The sequence below is a fragment of the Aotus nancymaae genome, unplaced genomic scaffold (genome assembly GCF_030222135.1).
Source record: "Aotus nancymaae isolate 86718 unplaced genomic scaffold, 86718_ANA_hifiasm-v0.15.2.pri h1tg000076l, whole genome shotgun sequence".
In the NCBI taxonomy this organism is placed as follows: Eukaryota; Metazoa; Chordata; class Mammalia; order Primates; family Aotidae; genus Aotus; species Aotus nancymaae.
Genome location: NW_026988491.1, coordinates 21,511,129 through 21,529,975, shown reverse-complemented (window position 1 = coordinate 21,529,975; position 18,847 = coordinate 21,511,129). Strand labels below are relative to the sequence as shown.

At 54.2% G+C, this 18,847-nt stretch overlaps 1 protein-coding gene across 6 annotated transcripts in view; it reads right to left on the bottom strand.

Annotated features, from left to right (window-relative positions):
* TBC1D22A (TBC1 domain family member 22A) overlaps window positions 1–18,847 on the bottom strand; it is a 383,821-nt gene that overhangs the window by 112,586 nt on the left and 252,388 nt on the right. For all 6 annotated transcript variants that reach the window (XM_064368239.1, XM_064368240.1, XM_064368241.1 and 3 more), the window contains one exon: window positions 9,562–9,689. In XM_064368239.1, coding sequence (XP_064224309.1) covers window positions 9,562–9,689 — 128 coding nt within the window. The remainder of the gene's footprint in view (window positions 1–9,561; window positions 9,690–18,847) is intronic.

Genomic DNA, 18,847 nt, shown 5'->3' with positions numbered 1-18,847 from the left:
AAGAACACAGATCTTCTCTATTGTAAATGTACAAGAGGGGCCCAAAGACGTTACACAAATCACTTTTCTTGCTCCAAGGATAGCTTGGTATTTTGTCCGCAGAGGGAGGAGAGACTGCTCCATGTGAAGGACCATGGAGGTTGACAGGGGTCCTGAGATCCCACCTGGGGAGTCAGTATTTCCCAGAGGCACCCAGACCAGACCTTGGGGACCTCACACATCTGTCCAAAGGTGCTGGAGCGTGCCAGGCCTGTGGAGGGAAGAAACCATCTCCCGTAGAGTCCTGGAGCCCCAAATAAGCTCTGATAAAACCCCATGTGATTGAAACATGAAGAAAGCAAGCTTAAAGTTGCTAAGGACTTTCCACATACTTCTTTAAATACAGCTCTAAATCCCCAGGACACTGACTTCATGACTACTCTGAAGGAGTGGATACATCCATCTTCCAGCTCCTCCCTCCAAACAGCAGCAACAAGCCATGTCCTGCCGAATATTATTTCAAAATCCCTCCCCAGCTGGCAGTGATCTATGCCTAATTCCTGTGGGTGGGCAGGCACGGAAAGCTTACGACCTGAAATCTTAATGGGCTCATGAGAAAGCACAATATACGGAGACCACGTTCTCCAACTTTACTAAATTGACCTGATCATCAGTTTCACTGACACCTGATCCACAGAATCCACGCTGTGGCACCTGGGACATTCAGGAGAGCCCCATGGGGTGTTGCCTGGCACACAGTGCAGAGGACCCAACAGGTACGCTACTTGGAGCACACTGTCCACCCTCACCCAGGTTTCCGAAGAAGCCGGAACAGCAAGTCCAAAGGACTCCTGGGGAAATGCAGGGCTGAGGACACCCAGATGGCAGAGGAAGAGAGTGACCAGCCAGTAAATCGCTTACATCCAGCACAAATCCCTAGCAACAGGAGCCAGAGGAAGAATCTCAGTACAGCACGGCACGGGACAGAGGCCCAGAGCAGAAGGGTTCAGGGAAGGGCAGGGCCTGAGACACACACAGCAATCGGCCCCCTACCTGATGGAATGTGGGTGAGGCAAGTGCCAGGCCGCACAGCCTTGGCAATGCCCTTCTGCCCAAGTGCCCAGCTCCCTGGGCTGCTGTGAGGACCGAGGGTGAAAGGGGGACCCCTGCCCTGCTCAGGCTCCTCCCCAGCACCCGCCCGAGATAAAATGCAACATCTGGGTGAGGCACGCAGAGCCTCCCACATGGCCCCACCTGAGTCTGGCGGCCTCGGTCCTGCCCTGGCATCCAAATACCCTGGCATAGCCACACTCAACCACACCTCACATAGAGCATGCTACACCCACCTGCCCCTCAGAGCCTTGGAATGCTCTTCCTCGGGGCAACCCAGCTCTCACTCATTTTCTGGACACCTGTGCCCTGTGGAGGGACCCTCTTTGCACCCTTCCACCCTCCTCCTCCTCCTGCTCAGTTGCAGCTCAGCACCGACCCTGCTCACATCTCCCCAGGAAGCCTCCCCCACCCCCGGGAAGATGAGGTGCCCACCCACATCCCCAGCACACCTGGGCACCTGTATCACATTCTTGCTAACGGCCGCCAGCCAGACTGTGAAACCGCAGGCGGCAGGGGTTGCTGCCTTAGATAGGGCCCCCACTCGCCATCTCAATCCCCACAGTGGCTTTTCCTGACCACACCGAGTCACCTGGAGCACCACAGGTGCGCTGAGCCTCTCCAGCCAGCCCGGGGGCAGCCGTATCCTGGCCCTGACCTCAGGCCCCTCGCCCTGCCCTGCCTGCTGCTCCCCACACGCTTCACCTGTTCTGTCCTGGCCCAGGCACTCGAGACCTGAAACATCCTCCCACTGGAACCATCACGTGGTGCAGATCTCAGTTCAGGGCCCCTCCCCAACCCCTGGCCACCCTCCCTGAGAGCCGGCCTTCCTGGCTTCATCACTGAAAAAAAAGTGCCTGAGAGATGTTGTTGGTTTGCTGTCAGCATCCGTCTCTGGGAAAAGAGCCCTCGACAGCAGGCCCAGATTTCCCGTGGCTGTGCCTGAGTGCTAAGAACAGAGCCCGATCCAGAGCAGGCGCCGATAACTGCACGTGGGCTGAGTGATTCTGGGCCCAAGGTGGCCAGGATCAAGCTCTGCCCTGAGAGATATGAGGGACATCTGCAAAGTGCAGGCCCCCCTCCAGCTACCTGCTGAGGCACCCACCCCAGGGATGGCAAGGCTTATACTGGTCAGGCTGAAGAAAATGAATACAATCAAGAGATTTCACCTAAACTAGTGAACAAGGAACAGGTGCCATGACGATGCATCAGTGGCAGAACAGGCTGCTTCTTGATCGAAGCTACCTCTAGGAGATGCATCTCAGGGCCTGCAGAGGTCTATGTGGCTGCTCTCACCAGCGGACAGATGGGGGTCCCATCAGGCAGCCAGCATTCCACATGCTTGGAGGCCCTGGCCCTGGCCCTGGCCCTGACCTCTACCCCATTCCCCTGGCTGGCATGACTGGTGTCCTGGACTGTGGGGCTGCATCTCAGAAATGGCAATGCCAAACTGCCAGACCCACAGGGCACAGGAGGAACACAATCAGAGAGCTCCTCCCTCATGGAAATCTGAATGCTGCGACGCTGAGTCCCAATGTCATTGTATCATATTCTCTCTCTTTCTCTGGAACAGGCTGACAAGGTACCAGTTCCACAGACTGGGAGCCACAGCGCCCCCACTGCCACAGCGCACTGACAGCAGCTCTGGCCAGACGGAGCTGTGGACTGGCAGTGACAGCCCTGGCTCCCGGCCTCTGCTCCAGCCATTCATGGCCTGGAGTAACCAAGAGACCGGAACTGCATTCGCGTGGTGCCTCAGCAGGGCCCTGGAGCCCAGCATGCCTCATCGGAGGCAAAAATACAAGCAACTGGGACACAATATGAAAGGGAAGGGGACCCTGGGCAAAGTGCTTATGCTTCTAGACCCCCAGTTACACTTTCTATAAAAACTTAGTAACAATCACTGCCTGGCAATAAAGCCCAGAATGTGAACAGCAGCACAGGTGGCAAAACCCCAGTGATAAGGGTTGTGGGGAGACAATCTTACCTGACGCCTACTCTGTGCGTGGTGCAGGGCCAGGCGCTTGCTATTGGTCAGGGCAGGCGAGCAAACCATGGCTCGCTGGTGCCTCAGTAGCAAGTCTCACCGGGACATAGCCACGCCCACTGTCCACGTCTGTGGCTGCTTCTGTGCTACAACAGCAGAGAAGTTGTGAAAAAGTCCACATGACCCACAAGCCTGAAATGTTTACTATCTACCCCTTTACAGAAAACATCTGGCAATTCTCAAAGGAAAAACCTTCCTCAGTCCCAGCAGCAGCCCCTCGAGGTGAGCATCAAGAACTCGCTCTCCCACGATGCACAGGTAAACACTGAACTAGGGTAGAAATGCCCTCCGTCCCAGCTCAGGACACCGCAAAGAACATGGACCCACCAGGACTTCCGTGAAATACTCACATAAACCTTTTCGTTAAAGGACCCAGATCTGTTTGGCAACCAGTGGGCAATTCAGAGCCTCCATGTATAAAAGCATTCTGGCCACAGATTCTCACACTCCACGCCCCTCCGAAGCACCTGCCCTGGGGCATGGAGTGGGAGGACTCTCCCTCAGCAGGAGTCCACCCTGAGCTCGGTGTGAGGTGGCTCCGATCCCCAGGAGAGGAGGCAAATGGTAGAGGAATGACCAGATCCAAAGCCCAGGATGACAAGTGCCATCTCTCATCCCCTGCAATTTACAGCCAGACCTGTGTGAGGAGCGCGGGGAGTGATGATTAAAGATACGCTTCAGGATATGGGCGGTAGAAGTGTCACGATTAAAATTCAAGTGGCCTTCTGGATATCACTAGAAAGGAATTTAATAAATGTCTTAAGCCAAATGAAGTCATCTTGCAATACTCACCTGGCAAAAGTAAATGTATCCTTTTCTTAGAAAAAAGAATCAAATCACTGGGGGATAGGAGAAGCACAGCTTGGAGATGTTCGCCGTTCACCAGAGAGGCCCTCCCCACCTGCACGGGATGTGTGTGAGGAGCCACTCTGAAGCCGAGTAAGTAACCGATGAGGATGTCCATAAGGCCCTGGAGGCAACAGGGGATCTCAAACGAGAGGTGGCCTTCACCAAACTGGAAATGGAAACTTCCAGGACAAGGAGGCCGGCTTCGCTGAGGCTCACTCGCCAATCCAGAGATGCCAGGGACACCCTACTCAGAGCCCTGAATGTTCCCTAAGTCACTGGAATGTAGGGAAAAGAGCCTGGCTTTTGCATGTCCCATCAGAACCTGTTCTTTTTCATTCCACGGCTTACCCCGCCTGCCCCTTTGCTGCTGAGTCACAGCCCTGCATGGGGTAACCTTGCACAGGACCCCGCATCCTCACCTCCCCTATACTGACAAACAATCCCAGCAGCCTCACGCACCCAGGGATCACCCGCTGGGGGACTGCCCGCCCCGGGTTCTACCTGCCCCCCCATCTGAGCTTCCTTCTCCCCTCAGAGTCACACTTCTCAGACTTACTGATGCCCTCTGACCCCACTTACTCGATGCTCCCTCATCCTGGCTGAATTCAGCCCCACGCACCCCCATGCACCTGCTCTCAGCTGTCAGTGACCACTGTTGACACAGGGTTTCGGTCTGTGTCCTCACCAAATCTCCTGTGGAACTGTAATTCCCGATATTGGAGGTAGTGATTAGATCAGGCGGTCAGACTCACAAGAATGGTTTAACACCACCCTTCACAGTGGGTGGTGTGAGCCCTTCCTCACTTTCTGGCCCTGTGAGATGCTCTGGGCTAGCTTGTCCACTCCCTGCCCAGCCCTTGTCAGCCCCCTCTCCACAGAACCCGGGTTCCTTTTACTGGAGAGCAGAATTGGAAACCAAGATCCAGGTAGCAGGTGCACTCATTACTCCTGGGGTGTCGTTGCTTCTAGGCCCTCAGCTGACAGCAAGGAAATGCAAGTGTGAGCTGACACATATGTATGTACATGTCTCTACCTGCGTTCACATGTAGCTGCCTGTCCTTACTGAGTGAGATGCAAGTTCACACTGGCCATGCACGTGTGAGCTGATACATATGTATGTGCATGTCTCTGCCTGCGTCTGCGTGTAGCCACCGTTCTGTACTAAGGTTCGAGTTCACACTGGCCATGCACATGTGAGCACCGACACACATGTATGTACATGTCTCTGCCTGCATCCGTGTGTAGCCACCTGTACCCACCTCAGTGAGTGAAGCGTGAGTTCACAGAGGTGTCTCTGACTTTACTCACGCCACATCGGTGGCTCTGAGGAGATGATCCTCCAGGTAACAGTGTTCTGTGTCCTGGGTGCCCACAGCATCCTCTGCACAGGCTCTCTCCCTGCACCTTCACCTGCCTCACCCCTCCCTTCACTCAGGTTCCAGCTAACACATCCACAGAGAGGCTGTCCCCACTCCCCACCACTAAAAGCAGCCCCCAAAGGCCTCTGCCCCTTGAACGCGGCCCCCATGTTCACACCACCAGCGTCCCTGCCTCTGCTCCTTCCACACCAGGGGGACCACAAAAGCGGGCTCAGCCCTGCTCCTAGGTTACAGACATCTCCCTCCTTACCCATCTGCGTGACTGGTTTTAAAATGCCACTTTCCTCTCATTCTTTACTCAGAAGTGACCCCTGGCTTCCTGATGTCATTGTCTTTGCAGCATCTGTGACTCGCTCGCACAGAGTCCTGCCTGCCGCACGCGCACCTGGCCTCCGTTCCTGATCTCCCACAAGAAGGTAAGCGCCGTGAGGACAGGGACATCCCTGTCTGGTATCCCGGGTCTCTCCAGTCCCAGCATGGTGTAGTGCACAGCAGGCTCTCGACGCTTGCTTCTGGAATAAATATTCACATCGAGGGAGGAACGAGGCTGCTGATCAGAGACGGAGACAGGCAGCGCCCAGCCACACAGTTCCCCCAGGAGCTGTCCAAGGTGCCTGCTGGCCAGGCCTTCCGACCCACTCTCAAGTGGCAGCTACAGAGGCTGTTCCTGCTTCATCCCCTATTCCTGACCTTTAACATTACAAGTTATTTCTGAATCAATGAAAGAAGAGAACACGTGTTCATCAGTATCAGGCCCACCTGCCTCCTCATAACAACTGATTACTAGAACACTTTCCCTCATGGTTGATGCCTGGCCTCAGACAGTACAACAGAGGTCGCACACATGGCCTTGGGACACTGCTGGAGGAGCGATGCTGGGGAAGTTCATACGAGCAAGGCATCCATGCTCTGAAGGCTGAGGAGCTGCTGGGACATTCCTGCCCTCGATGTACCTCTGACCTTAGCAAACTGCAGCTCTCAGAGAGCAAGACTCTGCTTGTGTGGAGCCCAGACAGCCAGAGGGTTCAGCAGAGCCCATGGCCACCCTCCCTCCAAAGGGGTCATCCCACATGGGAACGAGAAGGCAGCTCGTAGCCAGCACCCAGGAGCTAGGGCCATGGTGAGCGGGTGCCGTAGGGAACCCTCATGGAGGCAAGCTGCCCCAAAACCATCAGCAGCATGGACTGGGCACTGCACGCTCAGACCCAGGAGCAGCCCAGCTCAGTATCAACTACTCAAAACATAGCCTGTGCCCCAGTAGTGAGACCTGAAGCACCCATCTGATCATATTCCTGGCAACTTCGCACTGTTTTTCTTCATGCACTGTGCGGCAAAGCCCCACATGACGATGGAAGGACGTATGTCCAATACATCCAGCACATATGTCCACCGTGTTGAAGAACAGGCTCCAGAGCAGAGCAGTGAGGATTGGGGACAGAGAAATGGAACAAGAGCGCCTGGCTGAATAAGTGGCAACGAGGAATATAAAAGTGGACCCAGTCAGCTCTCCAGCTGCCAACCAATAGCAAAGGAAAGAAGCCCAGAGATCTCTGTCTTGCTGAAGGCAGGAGACATCCAGAGATCTGAGAGTAGGGTCTGGTCGTAGACGGCTGGGTGTGTCTTTGCTGCTGTCCAAAATGGGGGCAAAAAGGAAAGCTGGCATCCATGTTTGACAGAGGACCCAAACTGGCTCTCACGGGCTAGGGTTCTTCCAGGAGCTGGGACTGCCTCCCCACAGCCACTGCAGGCATCCATGAGGGGGCACACGACCCCCAGGGTGGAGGGTCATTCTCTCCCATCTGGGCTATCTCTGCATAACTGGCCCTTCTTCCATGCCTTTTGTCATGCTCACCACAATGCACCTCATTCATTTTTATATACCATCAAGTTCAGGGCCTGGGACAGCGTCGGTGCCTATAAACAACCTTTTATTGACACGTGTCCCAAGAGGATTTTAAGCTACCTTGTAAGGGGTTAAAGAGTAACTGAAACCTGTAATGGCTCAGCTAATAAACACCCAGTTTAGGGGAAAGTAATCACCCGATTGCTTTCCTATGATTACTATGTATTTTCATTGCCAAAAGATGCAATACAATTTCATGGTTACTTGGCCCTGTAAAATAGAAATACCCCCAATTTTTAAGATACGAAGAGGTTTATAACCAGGGTACTGTCAGTTCAAGAATGAGTCCCTGGTACAAATGAGTCAATTCATGACAAAATTTAATTTCAAGAAAATTAACTCAATAAAGATGCCACAGTTGTGCTTAAAGTTTTAATACCTATTAGGAGTTTTAGGGAGGCGGTGCAGAACCATGGGCAAGCCGATCCATTTTTTGGCTCCTCAAAAATGCGACTGACTTAATACCTAATTTATTCGTAATGGGGACAGTATTACAAGGAACTCTGTGTTTAATGAGGGAGGTCTGGGTCTCAAACAGCCTAACCAATCACAAAAATGGAGAGCATTAGCAATTTACAGGATATTAAGTTTTGTTTCCTGCAATATTATGGAGAGTCGATTAATAGCACTAGACTGACAGCTACTTTAACCAGACAGCCCAAGGTAAGGCTTTATGTCCCAGCAAATGCTGCTGGCCAGAAATTCTGTAGCTGCCAAACACTTAGAAGAGCAAAACCCAAGTGGGAACTTCAATGAGAGTCTGCTGACTGGTGATCATTTCCATGGTGAGATCACTGGACCAGACAAGCGGCACAAAGGAAAAGCAAAAGTCAAAATACGGCACTTCAGAGGCACGAAACACACACAGCCACCAAGGGCACAGTGGCCGGCAACCAGTGTCAGAAGCAAAGCTTTGGGGCATCGTTCTAGATGACTCATACCAAATCAGGCTCAGAATAAGAGACTGTAGAGCATGGAGGCCCAGCAGGTACCCAGTCCTGCAGGAAGAATGCATCCAGCCTGAGGCCCTGTGGGGAGGGGCTGGTCAGAAAGACCCCCCAGGCCCTCCCCAGCTGCTCTGGGACTCCCAGCCTTACCCACCAACACCACGGACATCCATGGGAAAGGCTCCAATGTTGGGACCAAGGCAGTGCTTGGGACCTACGCGGCCTTAGAAAAAGCCAGCCGCCTAGAGCTCCCCTTTACAGAAATCCCCGCCCCCAGCATCAGCCTCCAGGGGCAGCTGCCCCCCTGCAAAGCCGGAACACACAGCCCATGAAACACCGTGCTCACCGCAGTAGAAAGCCTGGCTCTTGAGGTGTCGGGATGAAAACCACCCATATGCGTCTCTCTTTAGCACTCTGCAGAGATTTGATTCCTAATCCCACATAATGGTGCCTGCTATTTGTAACTGATGATGAAAGGCTGGCGCATAAACCCCCCCACAGCACAGCCTCCGCTTCAGCAAACATCTCCAACAAAATGAAAAGGTGCTAGAATAAGTGACAGGACACTCAAGGGAACAGAGGTGGCTTCTTCCAGAAAACTCAATCTCCTCAAGAACTGAATTTCACCAGAACTGGTGAAGAGTAGAAAATTTCATGCTGCACTGAATCTGTGATTTTAAAAAATCTTTATTATACGCAACTCAAAATACAGACAAGGTGTGAGTCCCGGGCGTGAGTTTTTTGGCAGAAGCAGCTCAAACTCACAGCAGTCACTAGCGCCCCGCGCATGCTCCTAGCACCTTGCTCAGAATGTAACTTGTCAGCAAGCACATCGCCACGCAGGCAGAATGAAACTCAGCCACAAAAAGAATGGCCTGAAGTTCTTTTCCCTGTTTTATATCTATTTATTTATTTATTTATTTGAGACAGATTCTCGCTCTGTCTCCAGGCTGGAGTGCAATGGCACGATCTTGGCTCCCTGCAACCTCTGCCTCCCGGCTTCAAGAGATTCTCATGCCTCAGCCTCTAAGCAGCTAAGACTACAGGTGATATTTTTGTATTTTTTTGTATTTTTAATAGAGACAGAGTTTTGCCATGTTGCTCATGATTAGTCTCGAACTCCTGAGCTCGGGCAATCCACCTGCCTCGGCCTCCCAAAGTGCTAGGATTTACAGGTGTGAGCCACCATGCCTGGCCAGGAGCATTCTTTCTAAGGATCACACTTCAATGGAGAGAGTGCTGTGATAGCAAAACCAAATGCAGCACACAGGCCCAGGGCAGAAGGCGACAGGGAACGGCCGGGCTCCTGGCACCCACGGAGGGGAGGGGGCAAGAAGCGGAGCTCACCTGGTAGGTGTCCCACAGGCGGATGGTGCAGCGCAGGGGCACCTCCCTCATGAGCAGGTTGTTCATCCAGCGGAAGGCAAACTGCAGGTATCTCACCTCGTGCTGGTCCAGGTGCTGGTGCACTTGCTCTGCACAAAACAAACACAGGCCCCAAGGCTGTCAGGGGAGCCCTCTGGAGGCACTGGCACCCAGTTCACTTGTGCCCCCAAGGCCCTGCACCCGCCTCAGAAGCCCACTCCGACAGGGAATCCCAAGCGGCAACCTGAGGAGCAAAGAATGGAATCTATTAACGAGAGATGACAGCTGTCCCTTCCTAGAGGAAAGTGAAAGATGGTGGTGCTGCCGATGTGATGATTATAATGATGGCCAGGTTCGGATACTTCATGCCCTAACACCCAGGAAGATGGGGGGGCTCGGGTCAGGGTGTCCACAGATAGGTGCTCTTTCCCCTATTCCACTGAAGCTCCACAGACCCAAGCTGGTGTCCCAGGAGGGACTTAAGAGAAAAGAGATAAGCTTGCCTGCTCCCCAAGAGGGGCCCAATCTTGTCCAGGGAAATGCTCCACCTGTGCCTGGACCCAACAGTTGAGCAGGTGAGTGGGACACGAGGGCGGTGGACCAGGTGGATGACACCCCTGCATTCCAGGATGGGGACACGCCTGAAGATAGCTGCGCCTCTGGAAAGAGCCAGAATTTACCAAGCATCATTCCCAGAAGCACGTGCTCCACACCAGCCACGTGTGCTCCTGTCATCAAGCTGTGGTGGGCGGCAGCTCTGCAGCCTAAGCTCGGGCCCTTCACTCCCTGCCTCACCCACTGCTGAGTCCTGGAGCTGTCACTCCCGGAAGGAAAATCCCAGTGATCATGGTGCCTATGCTCCTCTTTCCAAGGTTCTGCCCATGAAATCCTACTCTAAAGAGCCTAGAAGAAACGATGCTCCTTTATACAAACAAATAATAATCGCTGATGATTGCCAAATTGAGCCAGATTGTGGATCCTTGATTTTTAAAACAGGTGCACCGCAGGGCTGCTGACAGCCCTCTTTCTGCACTACCCCTACTTCCAAGTTACACCTTCCTTCTCTCCATGCTTACCTCACCCTGGCTTGACCTGAGAAAAGACCCTGTAAAACTTCACAGGGATCGCCATTCATTCCCTCAAAGAAAGTTCTAGAAATGACAAACGAATACCAGAGAAAAGCTAGTGTTCTGTGGACTGGTTTGTTTCACTCAAGTCCCTGGTAACTTGCAATATTTCAGCAACAAGTGAGAAGCAGGGGGAAGAGGAATAGCAGGGTCCATCAGCAACGCCCTGAACCTGACGAGCCAGGAGCTCTGCGAAGACACTCGAGTGCCGGCCTGGACATCAGGGCCGCGGGACTGGGAGCTGCCGTCCCTTAAGGACAGGGGCTGGTTTCCAAGAAGGCTCCGCTAGGCTGGTCCTGGGAACGCACGGGCAGCTCTTTTCCCTATGATGGGACCCTGCTGTGATGGGAGCTGGTCCCTTCACTGTCTCTGTCTTCACTGTCCCCCTCCTCCCCTAAACCTCTGCTGTCCTCGGTTGACCAGAGCAAGCGTGCTGGGGCAGGACTCCCGTGGGGCTGGGTGTCAGGAACACCTGCAGGATGAGGCCCTGGTTCACACTTTGGGGTAGATGCAGCAACACACGCTCTACTCCCACACGATAGTGAATAATTAACTGTGGAAACTGCAGAACTGGGAGAAGCAGAACAGCAAACACTCCCCTCGGCCCCAGGGGCAAGCCTGGGAGGAAGTCACAAGGTAGGCTGGACTGCCTTGCCACAACCCCACAGGACTACCCACCAGGAGGCTGCCTGGACCCACAGGCACCCATGCACCCACCACTGTGCGCTGCCTCTGCAATGGCAAACGTGAGCACCAGGGCTCCGGGCCCTGCAGAGAACAGGTACGAGCTGGCCATGCAGGCCAGGGAAGCAGGTGGAGGTGGGGTCCCCGGCAGCAGGGCAGCCTGTACCGCAGCTCCTCCAGCTGGCACCTGCTCACTGCAGATACTCAGTTACTATCACAGGGGGTTGGTCTGCTCTCTGCTCTATGAAAAGGCCTGGCACACACCACACAAACATGGCCATAGATGTCCGCATTTCTTCATTAGCAAGCCCACCTGTCTCCCCTGCCCCCGAGAGAGCTTCGAGGTGGAACATTCTGGTGGATGAGTGGCTGGGAACGCTGGTGCCTGATGTGACTCGGGGAACCTGAAGCTGCAGTGCTAGAGTCGGCTGCAAGCAGGGAGGGTCACAGGCGAGCAGCAAGGACAGCTGACTGTGAGCGACTGAAAACGTTATTTGTGTACTAAAACCAAAACCAACACACAATACGCCATAAAGTCAATTCTCGTCATTAGTTGTTAGGATAAAATCTACGATTTCAATGAGACGTCATCTTTGCACTGGGCCTATTCGAGCTCCATCGCCCAAGGCCCCCAGCACGTAGGCCAGGATTGCATCCCCTGCCTTGGAGCACTTCTGAAAGGGGCTGGGCGAAAAACGGAGGAGCCAGAGTCAGAGATGGCTGGGGCACAGGAAACGGGTGGGCCCACTTTGCGGGTGAGGAGGGCCTGGTGCCAGGGTGCAGTGGGCTTGGCAGTGACCCGAGGCAGTACCAAATAGGGCTGGACATCATCATGTCTTCATCTTCCTCCTCCCTCTCCTCTTCATCATCATTGCCTGGAGAGCTGTTAAACGCAGACTCTCATCTCGACTCTCTGCATCAGACTCTTCCGGGTGGGATGTGAGAGGCTCCAGAGAAGGTGCTGCCGTGCTGCTCAGACCTGTGCGCTGGGATCTCCTCAGAGGGCAGGTCACACAGACGCTGCACCACGCAGGCTCACAGGGCACAGGAAGGAGGGTCCTGGTGGCTCACATGGGACACCACGCCAGGAGCTCCACACCAAGGGAGGGAGGGAGGGAGGGAGGGAGGTCCAGAGGCGGCACCAGCTCGTGGTTCACTTAACAGCTTCCTTCTCATCAGCTGGCGCTTTATTAAAGACATTTATTTTTTAAATAAAACTAACTTCACTACCAAGAAATGGCTCCCACAGTCTCTAAGTAAAGGGTAGTGCGGCGAGCAGAGGGAACAGAGCAGGGCTGCCTGGGGGCCCCTGAGGCCACAGCCCCAGCAGGATTTAATCTCACAGCTGCTCATCCCCCAGGGGACGAGCAAAAGGGGGTGCCAGGAGGTGTCTCAGGATCCACGCAAATGGCCCACAGAAGGAAGTTAGAGTTCCTGAGAAAGGCGCCAGACTCCTCAGCCTTCACTGCTGCCCTCCCCTCAAACACCGTGCCTCCTGCCATGTCACAAGGTGACCAACCACACCCACGCCACCACACAGGTTTCCCCACGCCCTGGGCTCAGCCTCACGGCAGGCTTCCAGCAGGGCACCTGTCTCTGAGCAGTGCCAGGCTACCCAGACATCAAAACTCCTAGATGCTTCCAGAAACACCCCACACAGGGAGCCTTCCCCTCTTCTTGGTTCTATGCCCACCTCTACAGAAGCATTCATCATGAAAGGGGCGTAAGTGCTCAGGGCCCCTGCCCACCCTGGGGTGTGAGCTGGTCAGGGGTGGGTCCAGGTCTGTGTCATCTTTGTTTCCCGGCCCCCGGTACACACAGTGAGTGTCTGTCAGGTGACTGTGATGACTGAATGAGTGGGTGTATGGGTGCAGGGAGCAAACAGGTGACCAGAAGATGGACACGTTCCCAGCTTGGCCGTCCTCCTCCTCTACCTCTGTTTCTCAGCACAGCAACCGTGAGGAGTTCTCCAGCAACAAACACCTGAAACGGTATGTTGTTTTCAAAGAACTTACAGAATCATTTCCAACTTGAAGTTAATCTGTGGATACAAAACTAAACCAACAGAAAGTTCTAGGAGACCCTGAGGGGGCTCCGCTGTCCAGGCCTGACCTCTGCCCGTGCCCCTCGGAGGGCAGAAGTCCGCCTGAGCTGCCACCAGCCTCAGCTGCCTCCAGCGCACTGACACGGGGCACTCGGATTACTGTGGAATTCAAGTCTGATGAACGCTTAAAGCCAGCCATTTAGAAAATGACCACATTTACTCAACAAGGCCCTCTGCTCAGAAAAAAGGAAGAATGAGCTTCCGTGAATATGCAATTGGCTACCCAGGGAAGAGCAGCCAGAATAGTGACAGGGCCGGAGGAGAAACCACTCCTGAAACAGAGCGCCTCAGAGGACGGAGGGGCCATGCAAGGCGGCCGGGACGGCAGCGTGACAGCAGCGTGACAGCAGCGCTCCAGGGCAGGTGCCTGGCCTGGCAGGTGGGGCTGGTTTCGCTGGCCTCTCCCAGCCCACGGCTCTGTGTGGACATCTGGGCTGCAGCAAGTGGGCGCCACTTTGCACTGGCATGAGTGAGGCTCTGCAGTGGAGATGGGCTGAGGTCAGCAGCCTGGGGTCCCCTGGATGGATGTCCCATGTGCTCCACAATCAAGCTGGCTTGGCCAGGCTGTGTTGGCTCACCCAGTGGAGCACTTGCCATGGAGCACCCTGCCATGGCCACCATGGTCTCCTGCTGTGACACACGGCCACACCATGCATCCCTGTCTGGTCACTGCTCTGAAGGTGCTCGAGTGCTGCCAGGGCAGGGCCCCAGTGTACCAAGGCCACAGTGGGACAGTCACAGACTAATAACCAGGACACAGGTGCGGAGCCCACATTTTACAAAGGAGGCTTCAAGTGAGTGGCTGACAGGGCTACAGAGCCTCCATTCTTCCCTGCAGATGTGTGTTCCCATCCACTCGCTCTCCTCTCACTCCAGGCAGCAATACAGTGAGAACCAAGCCTGATGTGTGATGAGGCCTCTCAACCAAGCACTCACAGGGCCAGGCCCTGGACCCAGCCTAGGGGACCAAGCATGAGTGGGACTTGCCAGAGGGTCTTATCCATTAGACGGTCACTTCCTCCAGGGCAGGGACTTTGCCCGGGCCCAGAGACCTGCACCAAGGCAGGCCGTGGGCCATCCTGTGTGTGATGTTTGCAGGGCACACACTTGTTAACCGGGCAGCCTGGCGCCCAGGGTGGCCTCTGCCATGGATGAGGACGAGGTGAACGCTGGGGAAGGTAAGCACCGCAGAGTCACACGCAGAAAAGGAGCTGCAGCTCACCGGACCGGCCGGTCCCTGACCCACCTATAGCAGCAGCCCACCTGCGCGGGGGGTTGGCATGTCCCCACCCAGGAAAACAGACAGCTCTATCATGGGCCCGGGAGGCAGATGACGCTTTCCTAACACAAACCGTCAAGAAGCAGGTTTGAAAAATTAAACACACATTAATATTTCTGGAACACCTGTCATTGTAGTAATTAAACAGAGTAAAATTTAACCCTTCCTGCCCTACTTACAGGGACTTGGGGGCCGAAGGCACGGAGGCCACCGAGCCCTCAGCTCCTCGCTGAGGGATGCTGACTTGAGGAGAAGGAGCCCGTTCTGGAAGGAGCACAACAGCCAGCCAACCTGCACTGACCTCTACTGGACAGGGGGCCACGCACCTCACGCCCTGACCCTGGGACCCCTGGCCCCTTACATGTGAGGTGAGGCAGGTGAGGGACCTGTCCAAAGGTGCACATAAGGACGCAGCCGGGCCAAATGGGCCTGAGGACTGTCCCCCTCTGTCCCCTTGAAATGACCCACACCGCCAGAGCAAAGCATGGGCCCACCCTTGCGTCTCTGGGCACCTACACCCTGGGCACAGCCACCCACCCTCCTCAGGGCAAAGCCCAGTACATCTGCAAGAGCACCCAGTCACGAAGAATTACCAGAAACCTGGGCACAGTGTCAACTTCACAAGGGCATAGGCAAGGCCTTTCCAGGACGAGAGGCTCCTTGTTCATTGGTTCCTTAAGGAAAGATTTACCAGAGGCCTCCACACCCCAGGGCTGCCTCTGAAAGCAAAGCTACAGGGAAGACAAGTCCTGTTTCTGCCCGCCAGGAACTCAGCAACTTGTAGGAAACAGAAAAGGCAATGCAGCCTTGAGGCGCAAAGCCTCGCACTGCACTCGAATTACAAGCTCTCAGTGTCCCGAGGGCCTGGCCTTCTGCCTGACACAGGACCCCGAAATCCTGAAAGGAGCTAAAAGGCAAAACCCACGCCCACCCAGAGGTGACGGCAGCCACAGCAGGAGACCACGGTGGCCACGGCAAGATGCTCCGTGGCAAGTGCTCCGCTGGGTCACCCAACACAGCCTGGCTAGGCTGGCTTGATTCTGGAGCCCATGGGACATCCATCCAGAACACACCGGGGAGTGTCCTTTTTCACATGGAAGTGGTCACTTCCCACAATTCCGTGACTTCTCTGGCAAGCGGGTCATGACGAGTGTGGACGTGGCCAGCCAGCGCCTCACACCCCTTGACGTGCATCCTCCCATCTGGGCCCAGTGAAGGATGGGCTGCTAAACTCTAGGCATTACTTCCAATCTATACACATCAGAGCTGCAAATGTACATGCCGAAAGGATTCATTTTTCTTATTTTATAAGTAATTGCGAGCAGATGCTCTTTCACTGATAAAGGTAATTTGGTTGGCAATAATTCTGAATTTGAAATTTCCATTTCACTGGAAATAAGAATATACATACAATGAATGAGCAGGCAGATGTAATTACTGTCATATTTCAGGCTGAAAAGGTTTTTTCATAAAGCCCTTATGTGGCAGGGCAAGGCAATGTTACTGTAGAGTCACCAGGAAGAGACGTGTCATATTGGGAAGCCGGAGAAACAACCACAATATTTGTTGAACACTTTTCTCAGCACTTTAAACAGCAGATCCACAGACCAAGAATTCTGCTGAAACATCTTGTCTTCTTGATTAAAAATAAAAATAAATTATGCAAACACACTGTGTCCCAGGATTTATGCTAAAAAGGAAAAAGCATGTATCCCATTGACTTGGCATAAAAAACACACTGTTTATGCAGGACCAGACACGACTCAGATTTATCGCCCGAAGAGGAACGTAACTGCTCACACTTAGACACCTACAAAGAAAACCTTTCACCCCCTGCACAAAGCCGAGAACAGACACGAATACATCACGCGTTGGCTGGGAGGGGCATGAACAGGCTTTGATTTGGGGGAAGATTTCAGTTCTCTAATCAGTTAAAAAGATAAAAAAGAACAACAGCAAGAGCCACCGTCAGTGAGCACAGGCCCATCTGCACCAAGAAGCCCCTCGCCCTCAGCCCACCTCCTTTCTCAGTTGTAGAGTTTGGTTTACGTCACCAACAGCCAAAAAAGCCAGCTCCCAAACAGGCAGGGTCCAGTCACGCTCACCAGCCAGAACACCAAGGGCCACTCACTGCCAAGGGCGGGCAGGAGGAGGGAAGGGTTGTGACCAAGGACGAGCAACAGGCCCCGCCCGGCCCACTCCGGGGGGTCGGGGGAGCAGCCCCAGCTCGGCCCACTCCGGGGGTCGGGGGTTGGGGAGCAAGGAAGCCATCTGGGGCTGACGGCTCAAGACAGAGCACAGGCCCAGGGCTGCACTGTGGCTATTCACCGAGGCCTCCGACGGGACAGAGGGTCTCACCCAGAAGGGGACAGGGGAGACAGATGGAGCTCAAGAAAGAGAGCAGAATCCTGGACCCACGACTCCACTTTCCTGGCATGGGACACTCACTGGTAAATCCCTGCAGGCAAACAGGCAGGGCTCCTGCCATCCCCACACCAGGAGTGGCAGCTAGGAGGCCCCAGTCAAGATCCAGGCTGCCGGGAGGTCTTCTTCAGGCAGCAGACGAGTCTGGGTTAGACACTAGTGGGCACATTAAGGCCTGAGGTTGTAGAGTGAGGTGAGCTCCATCACATGGCCCCCATTCAGTCATCTGGCCTACACAATGAACTGCAAGAGAAACCCCGGGCACCAAGCTCTGAGGGGCTTTCTTGTTGGTGAACACATTGCTATGGCATGGGAGTTAGTGCCCTGGCCCCATGAGGAGGGGTATGGAAGCTCTGTGCCCAAATGGGCCCCATGGAGAGGGGTATGGAAGCTGTGAGTCCCCGGGCCCCATGGGGAGGGGTATGGAAGCTGTGAGTCCCCAGGCCCCACGGGGAGGGGTATGGAAGCTCTGCGTCCCCGGGACCCTTGCAGATTTCACCCCATGCTTCTCTGCATTTGGCTGGTCCTCCCCACCTGTACATAAAACTGGAATCGCAACCACTGTGCTTTCTTGAGTTCCATGAGCCATTGTAAAGAATTATCGAACCTGGGCAAGTCATGGACACCAGTGAATTTACAGCCAGTTGGGCAGAGGTGCAGGTGGCCTGGGGACCACTGGGGTGCGGCTGGTGTCTGAAGCGAGGGTGGTCTTGTTAAGGACTGAGCCCTTAGCTTATAGAGTCTGACAGCAACTCCGGGATGTTAGCATCAGGAATGTGCAATGCAGTCCCACATTTGGGGACAAACAGAATGCTCCTGCCAGCAGTAAATAGCCCTAAGGGCTGAGATCCAACCAGACCACAAGGCAGAGGCCACACTGCAAACACATTCCCCAAAAATAACTTCTCCACCGTTCATTTTAACGTCAAGGTCGTGCCACACAACTGCTGTCTTCTCACACGCTCAACACAAGGATGGGGTGAAGGCAGGTCAGACCCACGACGCAGCTAAGCGTGCACAGGCAGGTGAGACAAGTGGCTGCCAGTACAACCCCAGAAACAGGTCACACCAGATTCATTCCTGGCCCGTGAGGGACAGGGCCTGAGGGACAGGGACACGACCACTCACTCCCAGAATCTCAGCAAACATGAGCTCAGAGTAAAATTAAGCCTCCTGGCAGGTTGTAAAGAAATGGTGTTTATCTGACACCACAACATGCAATCTTCTCATCTCTAGAGAGGTATTGACGTCTACTTCTTGACAGTAACATAATCTAAAATACAACTTCTTCTAGAGTTACATGGAATTGAAGCAACGAGGTATTAAATCATTTTCACTTCACAGATGTGCTCTGAGCTACTCAGCAAACCCCTCCAAAACAGGGTCATTTTCATATGAGGAGGCTACAACAAATCTGATTTACTTCCTTTAAAAATGCAGATGACAGAGCTGCTTCCCTGGGTGCCTGAAGCTGCAGGGGCCCCAGGGAACCCCAGTTCAACAGCTGCCCCGGGAAGAGGGGCAGGCGGGACAGGACAGTGAGAGCTGGAAGGCCGGACTGGCCTCAGGCTCTGTCCCACCCCGCACTTCTGGAAGGCTCACTCAGTCTTTAGCTTGTCTTTTTATTATAATAACAGTATCAACTAATGA